The sequence below is a fragment of the Somniosus microcephalus genome, chromosome 28 (assembly GCF_052327205.1).
Source record: "Somniosus microcephalus isolate GS21.2 chromosome 28, FLI_Smic_1.0, whole genome shotgun sequence".
Lineage (NCBI taxonomy): Eukaryota > Metazoa > Chordata > Chondrichthyes > Squaliformes > Somniosidae > Somniosus > Somniosus microcephalus.
This window is the reverse complement of record NC_141014.1, coordinates 3,108,334-3,132,396: the sequence shown is the minus strand read 5'-3', so window position 1 is coordinate 3,132,396 and position 24,063 is coordinate 3,108,334. Positions and strand designations below refer to the sequence as shown.

Here is a 24,063-nt window from a genome sequence, read left to right as displayed (position 1 = left end):
CTTCCCCTGGCCCTGAGCAGCCCGTGGCACTGACTGCCATGGTCACATCGTTCCCCTGGCCCTGAGCAGCCTGTGGCACTGACTGCCATGGCCACATCCTTCCCCTGGTCCTGAGCAGCCCGTGGCACTGACTGCCATGGCCACACCCTTCCCCTGGTCCTGAGCAGCCCGTGGCACTGACTGCCATGGTCACATCGTTCCCCTGGCCCTGAGCAGCCTGTGGCACTGACTGCCATGGCCACATCCTTCCCCTGGTCCTGAGCAGCCCGTGGCACTGACTGCCATGGCCACACCCTTCCCCTGGCCCTGAGCAGCCTGTGGCACTGACTGCCATGGCCACATCCTTCCCCTGGTCCTGAGCAGCCCGTGGCACTGACTGCCATGGCCACACCCTTCCCCTGGTCCTGAGCAGCCCGTGGCACTGACTGCCATGGCCACACCCTTCCCCTGGTCCTGAGCAGCCCGTGGCACTGACTGCCATGGCCACACCCTTCCCCTGGCCCTGAGCAGCCCGTGGCACTGACTGCCATGGCCACATCCTTCCCCTGGTCCTGAGCAGCCCGTGGCACTGACTGCCATGGCCACACCCTTCCCCTGGCCCTGAGCAGCCTGTGGCACTGATTGCCATGGCCACATCCTTCCCCTGGCCCTGAGCAGCCTGTGGCACTGACTGCCATGGCCACATCCTTCCCCTGGTCCTGAGGCATTGACTGCCATGGCCACACCCTTCCCCTGGCCCTGAGCAGCCTGTGGCACTGATTGCCATGGCCACATCCATCCCCTGGCCCTGAGCAGCCTGTGGCACTGACTGCCATGGCCACACCTTTCCCCTGGTCCTGAGCAGCCTGTGGCACTGACTGCCATGGCCACACCCTTCCCCTGGCCCTGAGCAGCCTGTGGCACTGATTGCCATGGCCACATCCATCCCCTGGCCCTGAGCAGCCCGTGGCACTGACTGCCATGGCCACATCCTTCCCCTGGCCCTGAGCAGCCTGTGGCACTGATTGCCATGGCCACATCCTTCCCCTGGCCCCTGAGCAGCCCTATACAGGGCCGACAGGGCTCTTTTCCCAACAGAGCCTCCCTCCTCTGACATTGTCCAGCAGCACACCCACATCTGCATCCAAGAACCTGGGAGCTCTCTGCTCTCCTGTAGACTTCAGACATCATTTGTAACGACCTCTTGTGCTGTGGTCCCAGTTCATTTGCCTGGGTGCCTGTCGCTTTAAACTACTTGAAGGCCTTTTAATCCTGCAGTAGCATGCTAATTCTTGCCAACTACAGGCAAGCTCTGAATCAGTGATATCCCTGACACCTGAAGCTCCTAATGTTTAAATTAGGTTGACTGTGGAAGTTAAAGTATCTACACTGGGCGTCCGCCCTATTCTGTTTAGGATTTCACCCAAGTGGAAAATCTAGGCTAGTGTGTCTATATGATATCCTACACAGTCCCTGTGCTATAAAGAAGTGCCGAGTAGATAATCTATATCGGCCTACTCCTGTGGTCCCCACCATCACAGAAGCCAGTCTTTAGCCAATTTGATTCACTCCATGTGATATCAAGAAACGGCTGAGTGCACTGGATACAGCAAAGGCTATGGGCCCCGACAACATCCCGGCTATCGTGCTGAAGACTTGTGCTCCAGAACTAGTCGCGTCTCTACCCAATCTGTTCCGGTACAGCTACAACTGGCATCTATCCAACAATGTGGAAAACTGCCCAGGTATGTCCTGTCCACAAAAAGCAGGACAAATCTAATCCAGCCAATTACCGTCCCATCGATCTACTCTCAATCATCAGCAAAGTGATGGAAGGTGTCGTCGACAGTGCTATCAAGCGGCACTTACTCACGAATAACCTGCTCACTGATAGCCAGTTTGGGTTCCGCCAAGACCACTCGGCTTCCAACCTCATTACAGCCTTGGTCCAAACATGGACAAAAGGAGCTGAATTCCAGAGGTGAGGTGAGAGTGACTGCCCTTGACATCAAGGCAGCATTTGACCAAGTGTGGCATCGAGGAGCCTTAGTAAATCTGAAGTCAATGGCAATCGGGGGGGAAAACGCTCCACTGGCTGAAGTCATACCTAGCACAAAGGAAGATGGTTGTGGTGGTTGAAGGTCAATCATCACAGCCCCAGGACATTGCTGCAGGAGTTCCTCAGGGCTGTGTCCTAGGCCCAACCATCTTCAGCTGCTTCATCAATGACCTACCCTCCAACATAAGGTCAGAAATGGGAATGTTCGCTGATGACTGCACAGTGTCCAGTGCCATTCACAACTCCTCAGATAATGAAGCAGTCCATGCCCGCATGCAACAAGCTTGGGCTGATAAGTGTCAGGTAACATTCGCGCCACAGAAGTGCCAGGCAATGACTATCTCCAACAAGCGAGAGTCTAACCACGGCCCCTTGACATTCAACGGCATTACCATCGCCGAATCCCCCACCATCAACATCCTGGGGGTCACCATTGACCAGAAACTTAACTGGACCAGCCACATAAATACTGTGGCAACAAGAGCAGGTCAGAGGCTGGGTATTCTGCGGCTAGTGTCTCACCTCCTGACTCCCCAAAGCCTTTCCACCATCTACAAGGCACAAGTAAGGAGTGTGATGGAATACTCTCCACTTGCCTGGATGAGTGCAACTCCAACAACACTCAAGAAGCTCGACACCATCCAGGACAAAGCAGCCCGCTTGATTGGCACCCCATCCACCACCTTAAACATGCACTCCCTCCACCACCGGCGCACCGTGGCTGCAGTGTGTACCATCTAAAAGATACACTGCAGCAACTCGCCAAGGCTTCTTCGGCAGCACCACCCAAACCCGCGACCTATTCCACCTAGAAGGACAAGGGCAGCAGGCGCATGGGAACACCACCATAGAATAGAATCATAGAAAGTTACAGCACGGAAGGAGGCCATTTCGGCCCATCGTGTCCGTGCCGGCCAACAATGAGCTATCCAGCCTAATCCCACTTCACCACCTCCAAGTTCCCCTCCAAGTCACACACCATCCCGACTTAGAAGTATATCGCCGATCCTTCATTGTTGCGGGGTCAAAATCCCGGTACTCCCTACCTAACAACACTGTGGGAGTACCTTCACCACACGGACTGCAGCGGTTCAAGAAGGCGGCTCACCACCACCTTCTCAAGGGCAATTAGGGATGGGCAATAAATGCCGGCCTTGCCAGCGACGCCCACATCCCATAAACAAATTTTTAAAAAAATCTGTAGGTATCTCCGAAATATCTAGTATAGTGCCTGTATAATATCCTCTATTGCCCTGTGTGTGTGTTTTTATCCTGTATAGTATCAGTGTGTATGTCTCTATAATACTATATAAATGATCGGACCCTTTGGAATCTAAATAGTCTCTGTGTGTCTGTGTGATATCCTGTAGATATCCAGTTAAGTAGACCCAAAATCCTTAACCTAGTGTAGCCGCCCAGATAGACTGCGAGGGATTGCTGATCGGTTTCACGTGGATCCTGATGCAGTGCTGGACAATGTGCTGTATGCACGCGCCTATACCAGTTAAGAACACATTTATACATTTCTGCAGCAATGAGAATTGTGGGATGTTTTTGAGCTTAGTAATATTGTTTAAGATACAGCAGAGCTTTTTCTGGTCACATACAAATAGAATATTCCTGATAGCTCTTTGGAAGAAAAACACCTGACACTATCCCAATAATTAAAAAAATCTTGCTCTGTCTGGTCAGGTGACATTGTCCCACTCATGTTTGATGTTTTGATTATTGTTATGCTTCACTCTCGTTCTTTGTGGATGTGTTGACGCTATTTCCTGCAGGCAAAGAACTAAGGGTGTTACCTAGAATGAGGCGTTAGGGCCATTCCCAGTCTGGGCAAAAGTGGCCCATACTCCCATGTGCTCGCACACATATTGCATAGCAGCTCAGCCCCACCAGATTCCAGAGGGTTGGATGATTTAAATAATTTAACTATGCTTCATGCATATCTTTCTCACGCACAGGGAGCATTGTTTAACCTGGGGGAGCAGGGAATCCATAGTGCAGCAGTTCTCAAAAGGAGGCATAACTGTGATTGTGTTGGAGACTGGGTTGATGGCTGAAATAGCATCGGGATCTTGCTGCAGGAGGTGGTGCTGAGGAAACTGGCCAATTTTAGGATAGAGGAGTCTCCTTTTACAGCCACTGTGCAGCAGACCTGGCTGGAGATCACAAACAGTGTTAGTGCAGTCTCCCGCATCCATAGGTCAAGGAAGCAAATGCATGGCAACTTCTCAGGACTGCAGAAAAGTGCCACGGTGAGCTTCAACAAATGGTGCCCAGTGAAAGGAGAGAAATACCTGTATTATGCTCACACCAATCACTCAACCCTTGGCTTGGTGCCACATCAGCCTGAAGAGCACTGGCTCCAACACTGACATCTTATACCACCCTCACTATCGTGTCAATGAAGCTGCAGCTCCAACTTGGTGCCAGACAAACGGCAAGTTAGTGTGCAAATTTATCACTCACTACAGCGCTTCATAGAATAGTACAGCATAGAAGGATGCCATTCAGCCCATCGAGTCTACGCCGGCTCTTTCGAAGAACAATCCAGTTAGTCCCACTCTTTCCCCATATTCCTACAATTTTTTCTCCTTCCAAGTATTTATCCAATTCCCTTTTGAAAGCTATTATTGAATCTGTATCCACCACCCTATCAGGCAGTGCATTCCAAATCCTAATCACTCATTGCATTAGAAAGTTTTTCCTCATGTTGCCTCTGGTCCTTTTGCCAATCACCTTAAATCTGTGCCCTCTGGTTATTGACCCTTCAGCCATTGGAAACCGTTTCTCTTTATATACTGTATCTAAACCCTACATGATTTTAAACACCTCTATCAAATCTCCTCAGCCTTCTCTGCTCTAAGGAGAACAGCCCTAGCTTCTGCAATCTATCCACTTAACTGTAATCTCTCGTACATGGACCATTCCAGTAAATCTCTTCTGTACCCTCTCCAAAGCCTTCATGTCCTTCCTAAAGTGTGGCACCCAGAATTGGACACAATACTCTGGCTGAGGCCTAACCAGTGTTTTATAAAGGTTTAGCATAACTTCCTTGCTTTTGTACTCTATAAAGCCCAGGATCCCATATGCTTTATTCACTACTTTGTTAACCTGTCCTGCCACCTTCAAAGATTAGTGCTCAAACACCCCCAGGTCTCTCTGTTCTTGCACCCACTTTAGAATTGTACCATTTAGCTTGTATTGTCTCTCCTCAGTCTTCCTACCAAAATGTATCACCTCACATTTTTCTGCATTGAATTTCATCTGCCACATGTCCGCCCATTCCCCAGCCTGTCTCTCACCACAACTCTCTTTTCTATCCCTTAGCCAATTTTGTATCCGTGCTGCTACTGCCCCTTTTATTCCATGGGCTTCAATCTTGCTAACAAGCTTATTATGTGGTACTTTATCAAATGCCATTTGAAAGTCCATATACATATCAACTGCACTGCCCTCATCCACCCTCATCAAAAAACTCAATGAAGTTAGTGAAACATGATTTGCCCATAACAAATCCATCCTTTATTAGTCCATACTTGTCAAAGCAGCTGTTAATTTTGTCCCGGATTATTGCTTCTAAATGCTTCCCTACCACTGACTGGCCTGTAATTCCCAAGTTTATTCTCCCCTTTTTTGAAGAAAGGTGTAAAATGTGCAATCCTCCAGTCCTCTGGGACCACCCCTGTATCTAAAGAGGATTGGAAGATTGTGACCAGCACCCCTGCAATTTCTACCTTTACTTCCCTCGGCAATTTCAGATGCATCCCATCTGGACCGGGTGACTCACTCACTTTAAGTACTGCCAGCCTTTCAAGTACCTCCTCTTTATCTATTTTTATCTCATCCAGTATCCCGACAACCTCCTCGTTTACTGTTGTGTTGCCAAAGTCCTCTTCCTTGGTAAACACCGCTGCAAAATATTCATTTAGTACCTCAGCTATGCCTTCTGCCTCCACCAACAGACCTCCATTTTGGACCCGAATTGGTCCCACTGCTCCTCTGACAACCCTTTACTGTTAATATGCCTATAGAAGACCTTTGGATTCCCTTTTATGTTAGCCGCCAATCTATACTCTCACTGTCACTTTGCCCCTCTTATTTCCTTTTTCACTTCTCTTCTGTACTTTTTATATTCTTCCTTGTATTATCAAGCTGACATCTATCATATGCCCCCTTTTTCTGCTTCATCCTACTCTCTTAACTCTTTCGTCACCCAGGGAGCTCTGGCTTTGGTTTCCCTCCTTTTCCCCCTTGTGGGAATGTACCTAAACTGTACCTGAACCATCTCCTCTTTAAAGGCCGCCCATTGCTCCATTACATTTCTGGCTGCCAGTCTTTGACTCCAATTTACCTGGGCCAGATCCGTCCTCAATTTGCTGAAATTAGCCCTCCTCCAGTTAAGTATTTTTATTCTAGATTGCTCCTTGTCCTTCTCCGTAACTAATCTAAACCTTATGATACTATGTTCACTATTCCTCAGATGCTCCCCCACTGTGACATTCTCCACTTGACCCACTTCATTCCCCTGGACTAGATCCAGCAATGCCTCCTTCCTCGTGGGCAGGAAACACACTGATCAAGAAAGTTCTCCTGAACACACTTCAGAAATTCCTCCCCCTCTCTGCCCTTAACACAATCACTGCCCATTCATTATTGGGGTAGTTAAAGTATTTCATTATCACGACTCTTTAGTTCTTGCACCACTCAGTAATTTCCCTGCAAATCTGCTCCTCTATCTCCTTCCTGCTATTTGGTGGCTTTTAGAATTCACCAAGCAGTGTAATAGTAGTAGCTCCTCTATTGCTTCTTAACTGCAACCAAATAGATTCTGTGTTTGACCCTGCAAGGACACCCTGGCCGGAATTTTCCCATTGCCGAGTGTGCGGGTTTGCAGTTAAATTCGCGGAAATTGACAGCGCATCAGGATCCTGCTGACTTCCGCATTTAACTCGGGCACGTTTGGAGGCGTGCCACGGACCCGCTTAGGAAAGGTGGGCGACCTCATTCAGGTATTTAAATGCTTGTTGAGAGACCCTTAAGAGGGTTTTTAACCAGCAGCTTTTGGCTTTAACTTCAGGAGTGCAGGTATCACGCACCTCGGAACCTCGCCTGTGAAGGGGAGGTGGAAGCTCAGTGACCATTGTACAAGTGCATTAATTGAGGGCTGGGAAAAACACAAATGCTTCCACATTACACCTGATTACTTGGCTAATTGAAAAGCTCTTTCTGACTCCATTTTGTGCAGAGATTTAGCTGTCAGCAGGTCATTTCTGCAACCTCGGAAGCTCCTCTCACCAGATTGCTAGTCACTATTGTTGTGTCCGTGTATAATAAGACACAGATTGCAGGAGAACGGTACAACAGGTGTTTACTCAACGTGGCTCACAGTGGAACTGATCTGTACAGATTACTACTCAGTGCTATATACAGGTGTGGTCACTGCCGGTACTGCAGTATACACGAGCTGTAAAAGATAGTTCCCCCCTTAAAGGTATATACATTACAATTCCTCCCCTTTTAGATTAACAGTACCATAACACTCATTTAACAATTAAATATCAAACTAATTACAATTAACACTTTTAACATGCAACATTAGCTGAAAATAGTCTATTTATATTTTCAGTCTTTGGGGAGGCTTCCTGATCCTTTCTGGATAGCGCCTTTCCCGAGTGTCTTGCTCTTGGTGCGGAGGCGATTCTGGCCCCCTGTCGTCGGTTGGTTCATCAGCTTCCGATGCTACTGTTTCTGGGGTAGATGCGACCTGTATGTCGGGTTCATCACCAGGTACGTATGGGCGAGGCATGGGGTTGACTTGTTCCTGTGACTCTAGGATCTGGTCAGCATGGCGTCTCACGATGCTCTCCCCAACGTCCACTGTGTACATTAGTGGGCCCTGCTGTGTGCATATTGTTCCTGGCTGCCATTTTTTTGTTCGGTAGTCGCGGGCCAAGACTGGTTGCCCTACATTGAAGCTCCTTGTTGGCTTCTCATGGATGTGCTGGAATTGCTTACTCTCAACATCTCTTCGTACGTTTGGTCTGAGCAAATCCAGGTGAGATCTTAACCTTCGGTTAAAGAACATCATGGCTGGGGCTGGTTGGTGACTGCATGTGTCACATTCCGGTCGGCGAACAGGAAATTGTCCACCTTGTGCTGCAGCGGAATGTTGTCATTGTACATAGCCTTTATTGCCTTCTTAAAGGTTTGTACGAACCTCTCAGCCAATCCATTTGTGGCTGGATGATACGGGGCGGATGTGTAATGCCTTACCCCATTCTTTTTCAAGAACCTCTGGAACTCTTCGGACACAAACTGTGGTCTGTTGTCGGAGCAAATCTGTTCTGGCAAGCCATTCCTGGCAAAAATGGTCCGTAGGACTGCAATAGTTTTCTCCGTGGTGGTGGAGGACATTTTGATGACCTCAGGCCATTTCGAGTGCGCATCCACGGCTATTAAAAACATTGAGTCCATGAATGGACCAGCAAAATCAATATGCACCCGTTGCCATGCAGATGAGGGCCACTCCCATGGGTGTAGAGGGGCCTCTGGCGGTGCATTTTGGACTTTCTGGCATCCTGAGCAGCTCTTGGTCAGGTCCTCGATTTGTTTATCGATTCCCGGCCACCACACATAAGCCCTGGCTAGGCTTTTCATTTTTACCCCTCCCAGATGACCCTCATGAAGCTCATTGAGCACTCTATCCCTTAACTTGGGTGGAATTACCACTCGGGATCCACACATCAAGGTCCCCCGGCACACTGACAGCTGTTCTCTCCTTGGAAGGATGTTCTTGCCATGGAGGGAGTTCAGCGAAGATTCACCAGGCTGATACCTGGGATGGCAGGAATGACGCATGAGGAGAGATTGGGTCGATTGGGCTTATACTCGCTGGAGTTTAGAAGAATGAGAGGGGATCTCATTGAAACTTATAAAATTCTGACAGGACTGGACAGACTAGATGCCGGAAGGATGTTCCCGATGGTCGGGAAGTCCAGAACCAGGGGTCATAGTCTAAGGATAAGGGGTAAGCCATTTAGGACAGAAATAAGGAGGAATTTCTTCACCCAGAGAGTGGTGAACCTGTGGAATTCTCTACCACAGAAAGCAGTAGAGGCCAATTCATTAAGTATATTCAAGAAAGAGTTGGATATATTTCTTAAGGCTAAAGGGATCAAGGGATATGGGGAGAAGGCAGGGACAGGGTACTGAATTTGGATGATCAGCCGTGATCGCATTGAATGGTGGAGCAGGCTCGAGGGGCCGAATGGCCTACTCCTGCTCCTATCTTCTATGTTTCTATACTGGGCTGGGGCGCTACTAACCAACCGTTCCTGGTCGTAACTCACTTTGGGTTTCATGGTGCATACACTAACCCCTCCTCCCTTATCTCTCGGGATCACTATCACCTCCTCTGTCTTGTCCGAGACCACTGCTCCCCACAGGCAGTGATTCCTAAGGTCCACAATGACCCGGTTGGCTAACATGAAATCAGCCCCGAGGACTCCCCACCCTGGTTACTCCCATTTCATTAGCACGCACTTCCACGTGGTGCGGAGGGACCCTAACTCTATTCTCAGGGGTTTGGACATCGCCCCCACCTGCTCGTTCCCTGTGAATCCCATTAGGCTAAATGGGACCTTGTTAGACCAGGGTGAATTGGTCGGGCCTTCCTAATGGACCACTGTGCTGGAAGCTCCGGTGTCCACCAAATATCTCCCCTGCACCGTCTCCACCCCCATTTTAACACAGGGCCTGTCCCACTCATCACAAGTGAGCAGACACAGGTACTCAGGCTGGGCACGTTCTAGTCAGGAGGAAGACGGACATGCGGGTGCGGTCGGCGTTATGCTGCTCACGACAGCGTCTAGCCTTCCTTTGTCCTTCCCCAGCACCGTGCGAAGGGCGGCCACTAGAACATCAAACGGTTCATTGGTCGCCGCCTTCGCCTCAGTGACCTGGGGTTTTCGCACGGGAGGACCCCCTTGGCCTGACCCCCCATTTTGGGCCGGGCAATCCCGCCTCCAGTGTCCCGTCTTCCCACACTTGAAACAAGTCTTAGACTCGTCGGTGTTACCCCCTTCCTGACGCCATTCCTTCCTATCCCCCTTACTGGTCTTCATCTCATGTACTCTCCCCTTGTGTTTGACCTCCTCCCCAGAACCAGCCCTAAAAGCTGAGCCCAATTTCCAGAGCACGCCTGCCTCTGTGTTCGCGAGGTCCTCGGAGTCAAACCATGCTTCTGCCTTGGCTTTAATCCATGGCAGGCTGTTTGCTACCAGGGTCCTGAGCCAGTGATTTCTGGGGACCCCTACCAGTTGCGTGCGGTCTGGCGCACCTCCAGTTGCCTTTGCGTACACCGGCCATAGCCTGTCCACAAATGCAGCCGGTGCCTCGCTGGCCAACTGTAGAGTCCGTTCCACTTGTGAGAACGGACTACCCTGGGTGTGCCCCATGGCTCTCGGGATCTCCTCTTTCAACCCCTCTGTGGTGCCTCGCCCCGTTTTTGTGGCTGCGGACAGGCTCCGATACAGTTTCCCATCAAGAGAGAGCAGCATCAGCCTGTGAATCTCGCCCTTGCTACACCCGTTGATCCCCCCTACCTGCTCGACCTCCATAAAGTGAACTGAGGGGTCCCAGTCCTGTTTTAGTTTGGGCAACCCTGCTACCATGGCTTGCAACTGCGGGGTGGTGAATGGGACCACGTAATCACTCTGCAGCGGGCCCTGGTCACCGTTTGGTGTGGGTGGACCGTACTTTTGCTGCCGCAGAGGATACATTGGTCTCGGTGGCGCTTCTGGCGCCAGTGGGACTTCCCTGTCCTGAACCTTATCCTCTGCTTCCTGACCCTCCTTGTCCCACTCCACCCGGGTTTCCCCTGGTGCCATTAAACAGACCATGCCTCTGGCCCCAGACAAGGCTTGGGTCAATTTTTTAATCCTTTCTTCACAGGGACCGTGATCAGAGTCTTCATAGCCCCTACTTCTAGCTACCTTATGAGCTGTTTTAATGTCCCTTTAGCTGACACTCCAAACCGTCAGCTCTCATTGTTAAACCTGCGTTCTCCTCCCGTAAGGCCTGCTCATTTAACCTGGCCTCCATAACCTGGCACCGCAGGTATTCTCCCATATTATGGGAGGACTCTTCCTGTGCACGTCTTTCCTCGCGCAACTCCTCCACTAATCTACTCCTGACTATCCCTCTCGCGTCTGACTTGTCTTCAGACTCCTTCAGCTTGTTTGAGCTTTTCAACCTGCTCCCGGAGCAGTTGAACTTGCTTTTCGAAGCACAGGAGCCAAATCGCCTTCTCTTTGGACTTCCTGTGCTCCTTGCTCCCTCTCCACTCTGTGAACCTATCCTGGGGACTCTCAGAGCGCAACATCTCCAGCACCCATTGCTGGGATACGTTAACCTTTTTAAACACGTAGGAGGAAATTCTGTCCTCCATTCCAGATCTCTTGCCCTCCAAACTGTCCATATCTAATCCATTATCCTGCCGCAGTCGCCAAATCTGTAACCGGTTTTTGCGGTAGCCAATTTCCTATGGCCCCTGCCGCAATCGCCAATTATTGTAAGTGGTTTTGCCCCGCCCGTAACGAGCACGCAAACCCCCTTACTACAAGTTCTGGACAATAGGGATTACTGAGGACAGATTTGAACACGGACAGCGTTTTCGGGCTCACCCGTACAGTGTTTATTAAGGTTGACAAAAACCACTCCACTCGCACACAGTACGAACAGTGTGAACACAACAGTACAGTTTAAAACAGTACAACCCTGACTTGTCCAACAAGCCCCTGCCGTGCTGACTTAACACGGCCTAAAAACACCCTCCCGTGAACTAAACTATCACAGGACCCTTCCAATGCTAAACCCCCTCTGGTTTGGTAGGAACATACAGGCACCCCCTCACACAGCTAAGTGATCTTGTGGGTGTGTAGGCTTGGCAATGCTCACCTAGATTGCCCTTTTGATCTTGCTTCCAGCTTTCTCCCGTATGTCTCGGCTACCTGGTTCCGTACCGGCCTTGCGGCATGCGAGTCCCAGCCTTAGTCGAATTTGCTCAAATTCTTTGAGGACGTAACAAATAGGGTGGATAAAGGGGAACCAGTGGATGTGGTGTATTTGGACTTCCAAAAGGCATTTGACAAGGTGCCACACACAAGATTACTGCACAAGATAAAAAATCACGGGATTGGGGGTAATATACTGGCATGGGTGGAAGATTGGCTATCTAACAGAACACAGAGAGTTGGGATAAATGGTTCATTCTCGGGTTGGCAATCAGTGACTAGTGGTGTTCCACAGGGGTCAGTGCTGGGACCCCAACTCTTTACAATCTATATTAACGATTTGGAGGAAGGGACCGAGTGCAACATATCCAAGTTTGCCGACAATACAAAGATGGGAGGGAAAGCAGTGAGTGAGGAGGACATAAAAAAGCTGCAAAAGGACATAGACAGGCTAAGTGGGTGGGCAGAAATTTGGCAGATGGAATATAATGTTGGAAAGTGTGAGGTTATGCACTTTGGCAGAAAAAATCAAAGAGCAAGTTATTATCTAAATGGAGAGAAACTGCAAAGTGCTACAGTACCAAGGGATCTGGGGGTCCTGGTGCATGAAACACAAGAAGTTAGTATGCAGGTGCAGCAGGGGATCAGGAAGGCCAATGGAATCTTGGCTTTTATTGCAAGGGGGATGGAGTATAAAAGCAGGGAAGTCTTGCTGCAGTTATACAGGGTACTGGTGAGGCCACACCTGGAATACTGCGTGCAGTTTTGGTTTCCATATTTAAGAAAAGATATACTTGCTCTCGATGCAGTTCAGAGAAGGTTCACTCGGTTAATTCCGGAGATGAGGGGGTTGACTTATGAGGAAAGGTTGAGTAGGTTGGGCCTCTACTCATTGGAATTCAGAAGAATGAGAGGCGATCTTATCGAAACATATAAGATTGTGAGGGGGCTTGATCGGGTGGATGCGGTGAGGATGTTTCCACTGATGGGTGAAACTAGAACTAGGGGGCATAATCTTAGAATAAGGGGCTGCCCTTTCAAAACTGAGATGAGGAGAAACTTCTTCATTCAGAGGGTAGTAAATCTATGGAATTTGCTACCTCAGAGAGCTGTGGAAGCTGCAACATTAAATAAATTTAAAATGGAGATAGACAGTTTCCTAGCTGATAAGGGAATTAGGGGTTACGGGGAGCGGGCAGGGAAGTGGACGTGAGTCTAGGTTTGGATCAGCCATGATCCTATTGAATGGCGGAGCAGGCCCGAGGGGCCGTATGGCCTACTCCTGCTCCTACTTCTTATGTTCTTATGTTCCATCTCGGTTGGAAGAGCAAGGCTCTGCTCCTCTTGACGTTCCATTGTGTGGAGGGCAGGAGAGAGAGAGAGCTATCCAAACTGCTCTCTAATATACCCCTCCAATACACAGACCGCTGTCTGTGGTTATAATGGACTCATGGCCTCAGGGAATGGTTTTCAACTTCCTTCCAGGTTTGAATGGTTTTTGATCTCATTTCAAACTTCCAGACGATTAACTTAACGAGTTCACCTTGACCAGAACAATGAGTCGTCAGCCTTGTTGATCAAGACTTGGGAGTGGGCCTCTCGGCCATTGTTCCCAAGGACAGTTCAATTCCATACGAATGAGTCATTTCCAGCTTGAGTGCTTCCGCCCCCCCCTCGCAAGTAGCCTGTCCAGTTTTTAGTAAGGGTTCATAATCTAAAAGTCCATGGAGTCTGCGCCGACTGCGACACCCCTTGCACCATTCCTCTAGCCACGTATTCATCTGAAATATCCTTCTATTTCTACTCTGACTAGCACGTGGCACTGGTAGCAATCCTGAGATTACTACCTTTGAGGTCCTATTTTTTAATTTACCTCCTAACTCCTTATATTCAGCTTTTAGGACCTCATCCCGTTTTTTACCTATATCGTTGGTACCTATATGCACCACGACAACTGGCTGTTCACCCCCTCCAGAATGCCCTGCAGCCGCTCCGAGACATCCTTGACCCTTGCACCAGGGAGGCAACATACCATCCTGGAGTCTCATTTGCGGCCGCAGAAACGCCTATCTGTTCCTCTTACAATAGAATCCCCTATCACTATAGCTCTCCTACTCTTTTTCCTCCCGTCCTGTGCAGCAGAACCACCCATGGTGCCAGGAAGTTGGCTGTTGCTGCCTTCCCCTGATAAGCCATCTCCCTCAACAATATCCAAAGCAGTATATCTGTTTGAGAGGGGGATGGGCACAGGGGGCCCCTGCACTACCTGCCTGCGCCTACTACTCTGCCTGGCGGTCACCCATTCCCTTCCTGCCTGTGCAGCCTTTACCTGCAGTGTGACCAACTGATTAAACGTGATATCCACAACGTCCTCAGCATCGCGAATGCTCCAGTATTTATCCATTCGCAGCTCTAGCGCCGCAATGCGGTCTGCCAGTAGCTGCAGCTGGATACACTTCCGCACACATGGTCATCAGGGACACAGGAAGTGTCCCTGATTTCCCACATAGTGCAGGAGGAGCATGCCACGGGGCCGAGCTATGCTGCCATGACTTACCCTTTAATTAATTTAAATTAAATTAAATCAAATCAAATCAATGCCACTAATTACACTACAATGAAATGATATACTCAAGGGCCCTTGTGTACTAGCACTCCCCGCTACACAACAGAGACCTTAGAAACTATAACCACAAAAATTAAGACCTTCTAAACTTTATAAAGTATTAACCTTAACTGTCAAACAATAGAGTAGTATAAATACTCACCTGGCTGTACTCACCCAATCAGCTGCTTCCTCTTGCCCACGTCGCTTTTTGAATCGTGGCGTGGCTCTGGAACGCCGCCGCCGGTCTGAGAGATTGACCGGCCTTTGAAAAAAAGCCCACTAAAGTAAGTTTAAATACTCACTGTACTCTCCTGCTGCTCCCGACATCGGCCTCTTCCTACAGGCTGAAAAGTTAGGAAAAACAAAGGCGAAGCAAGGGAGCTCCTCGTTCCGCTCCTCACCTAACTCCGACTCACCCAACTCGCAGCACTCTGTCCAAACCACACTGAGTGCAAAATCGCACTTCAAAGCCTGTTTTATAGGCCCTGAAACAAAGGAGACTTGCTGAGCCCAGCTACAGGAGAACCAGCTTAATCTAGTTTCCCTAATTAACTGCGCTCTGAATTGTAGGCCTTCTATATCCCTTTATAACCCTGCTTAAAGCTGGGAAAATTAGATTTTAAACAGTAGACAGTAACAGTAAATGTGAAACAAACAAAACTTTGATTTTACCAACCAGTTAAGCCTCCCTGACTCACCCAACTCGCAGCACTCTGTCCAAACTGCACTTTGAGGACCTGCTTTTTAATTTCCTCCCTAGCTCCTTAAATTCTGGCTTCAATATCTCAACCGCCTTCCTCCCTATGTCGTTGGTTCTGACATGGACCACGACTTCTGGCTCTTCCCCTTCCCCCGCAGAATGTTCTGCACCCTCTCCGTGATGTCCCTTATCCTGGCACCAGCAAGGCAACATACCATACGGGACTCACGTTGGTGGTAGCAGAACTGCCTGTCTGTCTCCCAGACTATCCAATTCCACAATTACTACTGTGTTCCTACACTTTGTGCAGTCCTTTGCCTCACGGTGCCTGGCTTGGGACTGCACTCCTTTGACGTGTCATCATCCTCACTAGAATTCAATGCCGAATACTGGTTTGAGAGTGCCACACTCCCGGAGGATTCCTGTACTGCCTTTTCCTATCCTTCCGGATGGCCACCGACTTTGCTATTCTGAACTCTATCTGGTTGTGGGGTGACCAGCTCCTGGAACCTGCGATCCAGGAAACACTCAGCCACCTGTATACCCTGCAGTGAATCCAGCTGCACCTCAAGCTCAGGATGAGGTCGAGCAGCTGGAGGCACATTCTGCACACGTGGGCCTCTGGGACACATGAAGCATCCTGAAGTTCCCACATGGTGCAGGAATTACAGGCTACGGGTCGCAGCTGTCCCTCCATTCTAATTATAGCTTAAAAAACCTCCTTAGGTGATTATTTATATAATTGCTGTTAACTAGGTCTAAATTATTTGAATATATTAAATTACACTGTTATTTTTCTGTTTGCTCCTCAAAGCGAACGAACCAAAGACTAATTATTTATTCTAGATTAACAAGAACCACTGAGATCACTAAACACAGAACCTAAATATTAGATAACTAGATACTTATCTTCGAGTCCTCGGGTTCTGCGGCTCCAGCCCTTTTTTCGAGTTGGGCATGAGAACTGCCTTCCACCTTGCCACCGAATTCCTACTATCACCAAATTCTCAGCTTCCACTCCAGTTGCGATTCTCTACGCTCATGCTTCTGCAAACACGTGCCTAACATTTTGAGAGTCACACAAGTTACAACTGGTTAGTCAGCTCACAGCATTTACTACTTAAGCAACCAATTACAACTGATTGTCAGTGAACTGCTAACTGCCACTGACTTACGGTTTCAGGCCCATCACACAAGCACTCCACAATCTGCTAGCACCAGCTCAGATACATCAACTTCAGGGGACTCAGGCGCAGAGTCAAGATGGAGCATTTGATGAAGTAACAAACACTAGTGAAGTGAAGCAAGTGGATCAGGCAGCATTAAGGAGAGGTTAGGGCAGACGGACCAATGTTTCAGAAGTGGAAGAAGGCAATTTTGGTAATGGATTGGATGTGAGGAAGAAAGCTTCAGGTTGAGGAGTACACCAAGGTTATGTATCTCCAGACATAGCCTGAAGTTGATAGCAGAGACACGTAGGCATTAGTGGGACATTCATTTTAAAATTCTCATAGTTGCTTTCAAATCCCGCCATGGCCTCTCTCCTCCCCATCTCTGTAATCTCCTCCAGGCCAGCCCTACAACCCTCCGAGATATCTGCACTCCTCCAATTCTGGCCTCTTGAGCATCAACGATTTTAACCACTCCACCATTGCTGACCGTGTCTTCAGCTGCCTAGGCCCTAAGCTCTGAAGTTCCCTCCTTAAACCTCTCTGCCTCTTTACCTCAACTTTGGCTCGTCTAGTTCTTCATATTGGACAAACGGTGAGTTTAGCAACAGCCTTTGAATCAGTGGAGGATGTGGAGTGGTAAAGCTGTTAGTTGGCATCGTGCATGTGGAAGCTGACCTTGGGTAAAACAGAAGTAGCTGTATAGGCACCGGGAGGAAAGGTTGCAGGAGATGTAAGTGAAGATGTTCTGTTTCTTACTCTCGATGAGTGCCAGCAGTGCATGTTGGGAAATTGCACACCTTCAGCCTATAATTTTCGATTCATTAATTTTAATGAGTGTAAGATTACAGGCTGGAGTGTACAATTTCCCAGTTTGCAACCACAGCACCTAATCAGAGCACCATAGTGGAATATTTCCTTATAATGACTTTGTTGTGACAGAAGTGAGTGGAACCAAGAGAGCAATGGGACAGGCGTGGAACCAAGAGAGCAATGGGACGGGAGTGGAACCAAGAGAGCAATGGGACGGGAGTGGAACCAAGAGAGCAATGGGACAGGCGTGGAACCAAGAGAGAGCAATGGGACAGGAGTGGAACCAAGAGAGCAATGGGACAGGCGTGGAACCAAGAGAGCAATGGGACAGGAGTGGAACCAAGAGAGCAATGGGACAGGCGTGGAACCAAGAGAGAGCAATGGGACAGGAGTGGAACCAAGAGAGAGCAATGGGACAGGCGTGGAACCAAGAGAGCAATGGGATAGGAGTGGAACCAAGAGAGAGCAATGGGACAGGCGTGGAACCAAGAGAGCAATGGGATAGGAGTGGAACCAAGAGAGCAATGGGACAGGCGTGGAACCAAGAGAGCAATGGGACAGGCATGGAACCAAGAGAGCAATGGGACAGGCATGGAACCAAGAGAGAGCAATGGGACAGGCGTGGAACCAAGAGAGAGCAATGGGACAGGAGTGGAACCAAGAGAGCAATGGGACAGGAGTGGAACCAAGAGAGAGCAATGGGACGGGAGTGGAACCAAGAGAGCAATGGGACGGGAGTGGAACCAAGAGAGCAATGGGACAGGAGTGGAACCAAGAGAGCAATGGGACAGGAGTGGAACCAAGAGAGCAATGGGACAGGAGTGGAACCAAGAGAGAGCAATGGGACAGGCGTGGAACCAAGAGAGAGCAATGGGACAGGCGTGGAACCGAGAGAGCAATGGGACAGGCGTGGAACCAAGAGAGAGCAATGGGACAGGCGTGGAACCAAGAGAGAGCAATGGGACAGGCGTGGAACCAAGAGAGCAATGGGACAGGCGTGGAATCAAGAGAGCAATGGGACAGGCGTGGAACCAAGAGAGAGCAATGGGACAGGAGTGGAACCAAGAGAGCAATGGGACAGGCGTGGAACCAAGAGAGAGCAATGGGACAGGAGTGGAACCGAGAGAGCAATGGGACGGGAGTGGAACCAAGAGAGCAATGGGACGGGAGTGGAACCAAGAGAGCAATGGTACAGGCGTGGAACCAAGAGAGCAATGGGACAGGAGTGGAACCAAGAGAGCAATGGGACAGGAGTGGAACCAAGAGAGAGCAATGGGACAGGAGTGGAACCAAGAGAGAGCAATTGGACAGGAGTGGAACCAAGAGAGAGCAATGGGACAGGCGTGGAACCAAGAGAGCAATGGGACAGGAGTGGAACCAAGAGAGCAATGGGACAGGCGTGGAACCAAGAGAGCAATGGGACAGGCGTGGAACCAAGAGAGCAATGGGAGAGGAGTGGAACCAAGAGAGAGCAATGGGACAGGAGTGGAACACAGAGAGAGCAATGGGACAGGAGTGGAACCAAGAGAGCAATGGGACGGGAGTGGAACCAAGAGAGCAATGGGACAGGCGTGGAACCAAGAGAGCAATGGGACAGGCGTGGAACCAAGAGAGCAATGGGACAGGAGTGGAACCAAGAGAGCAATGGGACAGGCGTGGAATGAAGAGAGCAATGGGACAGGAGTGGAACCAAGAGAGAGCAATGGGACGGGGGTGGAACCAAGAGAGCTATGAGAAGGGAGTGGAACCAAGAGAGCAATGAGAAGGGAGTGGAACCAAGAGAGCAATGGGACAGGCGTGGAACCAAGAGAGCAATGGGACAGGCGTGGTACCAAGAGAGAAATGGGACGGGGGTGGAACCAAGAGAGCAATGGGACAGGCGTGGAACCAAGAGAGCAATGGGACAGGTGTGGAACCAAGAGAGCAATGGGACAGGCGTGGAACCAAGAGAGCAATGGGACAGGCGTGGAACCAAGAGAGCAATGGGACAGGCATGGAACCAAGAGAGCAATGGGACAGGCGTGGAACCAAGAGAGCAATGGGACAGGCATGGAACCAAGAGAGCAATGGGACAGGAGTGGAACCAAGAGAGCAATGGGACAGGCGTGGAACCAAGAGAGCAATGGGATGGGAGTGGAACCAAGAGAGCAATGGGACGGGAGTGGAACCAAGAGAGCAATGGGACGGGAGTGGAACCAAGAGAGCAATGGGACAGGAGTGGAACCAAGAGAGCAATGGGACGGGAGTGGAACCAAGAGAGCAATGGGACAGGAGTGGAACCAAGAGAGCAATGGGACAGGCGTGGAACCAAGAGAGCAATGGGACAGGAGTGGAACCAAGAGAGCAATGGGACAGGCGTGGAACCAAGAGAGCAATGGGATGGGAGTGGAACCAAGAGAGCAATGGGATGGGAGTGGAACCAAGAGAGCAATGGGACAGGCGTGGAACCAAGAGAGCAATGGGACAGGCGTGGAACCAAGAGAGCAATGGGACTGGCGTGGAACCAAGAGAGCAATGGGACAGGAGTGGAACCAAGAGAGCAATGGGACAGGCGTGGAACCAAGAGAGCAATGGGAGAGGCGTGGAACCAAGAGAGCAATGGGACAGGAGTGGAACCAAGAGAGCAATGGGACTGGCGTGGAACCAAGAGAGCAATGGGACAGGAGTGGAACCAAGAGAGAGCAATGGGACTGGAGTGGAACCAAGAGAGCAATGGGACAGGAGTGGAACCAAGAGAGCAATGGGACAGGAGTGGAACCAAGAGAGAGCAATGGGACCGGAGTGGAACCAAGAGAGCAATGGGACTGGAGTGGAACCAAGAGAGCAATGGGACAGGAGTGGAACCAAGAGAGCAATGGGACAGGAGTGGAACCAAGAGAGCAATGGGACAGGAGTGGAACCAAGAGAGCAATGGGACAGGAGTGGAACCAAGAGAGCAATGGGACAGGAGTGGAACCAAGAGACCAATGGGACAGGCGTGGAACCAAGAGAGAGCAATGGGACAGGAGTGGAACCAAGAGAGAGCAATGGGACAGGCGTGGAACCAACAGAGCAATGGGACAGGCGTGGAACCAAGCGAGCAATGGGACGGGAGTGGAACCAAGAGAGAGCAATGGGACGGGAGTGGAACCAAGAGAGCAATGGGACAGGCGTGGAACCAAGAGAGAGCAATTGGACGGGAGTGGAACCAAGAGAGCAATGGGACAGGCGCGGAACCAAGAGAGAGCAATGGGACAGGCGTGGAACCAAGAGAGCAATGGGACGGGAGTGGAACCAAGAGAGAGCAATGGGACGGGAGTGGAACCAAGAGAGAGCAATGGGACAGGACTGGAACCAAGAGAGAGCAATGGGACAGGAGTGGAACCAAGAGAGCAATGGGATGGGAGTGGAACCAAGAGAGCAATGGGACAGGCGTGGAACCAAGAGAGCAATGGGACAGGACTGGAACCAAGAGAGAGCAATGGGACAGGCGTGGAACGAAGAGAGAGCAATGGGACAGGAGTGGAACCAAGAGAGCAATGGGACGGGAGTGGATCCAAGAGAGAGCAATGGGACAGGCGTGGAACCAAGAGAGAGCAATGGGACAGGAGTGGAACCAAGAGAGCAATGGGACAGGAGTGGAATCAAGAGAGAGCAATGGGACAGGCGTGGAACCAAGAGAGAGCAATGGGACAGGAGTGTAACCAAGAGAGCAATGGGACGGGTGTGGAACCAAGAGAGCAATGGGACAGGCGTGGAACCAAGAGAGCAATGGGACAGGCGTGGAACCAAGAGAGCAATGGGACAGGCATGCAACCAAGTGAGAGCAATGGGACAGGCGTGGAACCAAGACAGCAATGGGACGGGAGTGGAACCAAGAGAGCAATGGGACAGGCGTGGAACGAAGAGAGCAATGGGACAGGCGTGGAACCAAGAGAGAGCAATGGGACAGGCATGGAACCAAGCGAGCAATGGGACGGGAGTGGAACCAAGAGAGCAATGGGACAGGAGTGGAACCAAGAGACCAATGGGACAGGCGTGCAACCAAGTGAGAGCAATGGGACAGGCGTGCAACCAAGACAGCAATGGGACGGGAGTGGAACCAAGAGAGCAATGGGACAGGTGTGGAACCAAGAGAGCCATGGGGCAGGTGTGGAACCAAGAGAGCAATGGGACAGGCGTGCAACCAAGAGAGAGCAATGGGACAGGAGTGGAACCAAGAGAGCAATCGGACAGGCGTGGAACCAAGAGAGCAATGGGACAGGAGTGGAACCAAGAGAGCAATCGGACAGGCGTGGAACCAAGAGAGAGCAATGGGACAGGAGTGGAACCAAGAGAGCAATGGGACAGGCGTGGAACCAAGAGAGCAATGGGACAGGAGTGGAACCAAGAGAGAGCAATGGGACGGGAGTGGAACCAAGAGAGCAATGGGACGGGAGTGGAACCAAGAGAGCAATGGGACAGGCGTGGAACCAAGAGAGCAATGGGACGGGAGTGGAACCAGGAGAGAGCAATGGGACAGGCGTGGAACCAAGAGAGCAATGGGACAGGCGTGGAACCAAGAGAGAGCAATGGGACGGGAGTGGAACCAAGAGAGCAATGGGACAGGCGTGGAACCAAGAGAGAGCAATGGGACAGGCGTGGAACCAAGAGAGCAATGGGACAGGAGTGGAACCAAGAGAGCAATGGGACAGGAGTGGAACCAAGAGAGAGCAATGGGACAGGAGTGGAACCAAGAGAGCAATGGGACAGGAGTGGAACCAAGAGTGCAATGGGACAGGAGTGGAACCAAGAGAGCAATGGGACGGGAGTGGAACCAAGAGAGCAATGGGACAGGCGTGGAACCAAGAGAACAATGGGACGGGAGTGGAACCAAGAGAGCAATGGGACAGGAGTGGAACCAAGAGAGCAATGGGACAGGAGTGGAATCAAGAGAGAGCAATGGGACAGGAGTGGAACCAAGAGAGCAATGGGACAGGCGTGGAACCAAGAGAGCAATGGGACAGGATTGGAACCAAGAGAGAGCAATGGGCAGGCGTGGAACCAAGAGAGCAATGGGACCGGAGTGGAACCAAGAGTGCAATGGGACGGGAGTGGAACCAAGAGAGAGCAATGGGACAGGAGTGGAACCAAGAGAGCAAAGGGACAGGAGTGGAACCAAGAGAGCAATGGGACCGGAGTGGAACCAAGAGAGCAATGGGACCGGAGTGGAACCAAGAGAGCAATGGGACAGGCGTGGAACCACGAGAGCAATGGGACAGGAGTGGAACCAAGAGAGCAATGGGACAGGAGTGGAACCAAGAGAGAGCAATGGGACAGGAGTGGAACCAAGAGAGAGCAATTGGACAGGAGTGGAACCAAGAGAGAGCAATGGGACAGGCGTGGAACCAAGAGAGCAATGGGACAGGAGTGGAACCAAGAGAGCAATGGGACAGGCGTGGAACCAAGAGAGCAATGGGACAGGCGTGGAACCAAGAGAGCAATGGGAGAGGAGTGGAACCAAGAGAGAGCAATGGGACAGGAGTGGAACACAGAGAGAGCAATGGGACAGGAGTGGAACCAAGAGAGCAATGGGACGGGAGTGGAACCAAGAGAGAGCAATGGGACGGGGGTGGAACCAAGAGAGCTATGAGAAGGGAGTGGAACCAAGAGAGCAATGAGAAGGGAGTGGAACCAAGAGAGCAATGGGACAGGCGTGGAACCAAGAGAGCAATGGGACAGGTGTGGAACCAAGAGAGCAATGGGACAGGCGTGGAACCAAGAGAGCAATGGGACAGGCGTGGAACCAAGAGAGCAATGGGACAGGCATGGAACCAAGAGAGCAATGGGACAGGCGTGGAACCAAGAGAGCAATGGGACAGGCATGGAACCAAGAGAGCAATGGGACAGGAGTGGAACCAAGAGAGCAATGGGACAGGCGTGGAACCAAGAGAGCAATGGGATGGGAGTGGAACCAAGAGAGCAATGGGACGGGAGTGGAACCAAGAGAGCAATGGGACGGGAGTGGAACCAAGAGAGCAATGGGACAGGAGTGGAACCAAGAGAGCAATGGGACGGGAGTGGAACCAAGAGAGCAATGGGGCAGGAGTGGAACCAAGAGAGCAATGGGACAGGCGTGGAACCAAGAGAGCAATGGGACAGGAGTGGAACCAAGAGAGCAATGGGACAGGCGTGGAACCAAGAGAGCAATGGGATGGGAGTGGAACCAAGAGAGCAATGGGACAGGCGTGGAACCAAGAGAGCAATGGGACAGGCGTGGAACCAAGAGAGCAATGGGACTGGAGTGGAACCAAGAGAGCAATGGGACAGGAGTGGAACCAAGAGAGCAATGGGACAGGAGTGGAACCAAGAGAGAGCAATGGGACCGGAGTGGAACCAAGAGAGCAATGGGACTGGAGTGGAACCAAGAGAGCAATGGGACAGGAGTGGAACCAAGAGAGCAATGGGACAGGAGTGGAACCAAGAGAGCAATGGGACAGGAGTGGAACCAAGAGAGCAATGGGACAGGAGTGGAACCAAGAGAGCAATGGGACAGGAGTGGAACCAAGAGACCAATGGGACAGGCGTGGAACCAAGAGAGAGCAATGGGACAGGAGTGGAACCAAGAGAGAGCAATGGGACAGGCGTGGAACCAAGAGAGCAATGGGACAGGCGTGGAACCAAGCGAGCAATGGGACGGGAGTGGAACCAAGAGAGAGCAATGGGACGGGAGTGGAACCAAGAGAGCAATGGGACAG

General features: G+C 50.7%; 1 protein-coding gene across 1 annotated transcript in view; it reads left to right on the top strand.

Annotated features, from left to right (window-relative positions):
* dmc1 (DNA meiotic recombinase 1) overlaps nucleotides 1-24,063 on the top strand; it is a 249,367-nt gene that overhangs the window by 82,027 nt on the left and 143,277 nt on the right. The window contains exon 8 of the mRNA XM_085969413.1: nucleotides 3,450-3,541. Coding sequence (XP_085825539.1) covers nucleotides 3,450-3,541 — 92 coding nt within the window. The remainder of the gene's footprint in view (nucleotides 1-3,449; nucleotides 3,542-24,063) is intronic.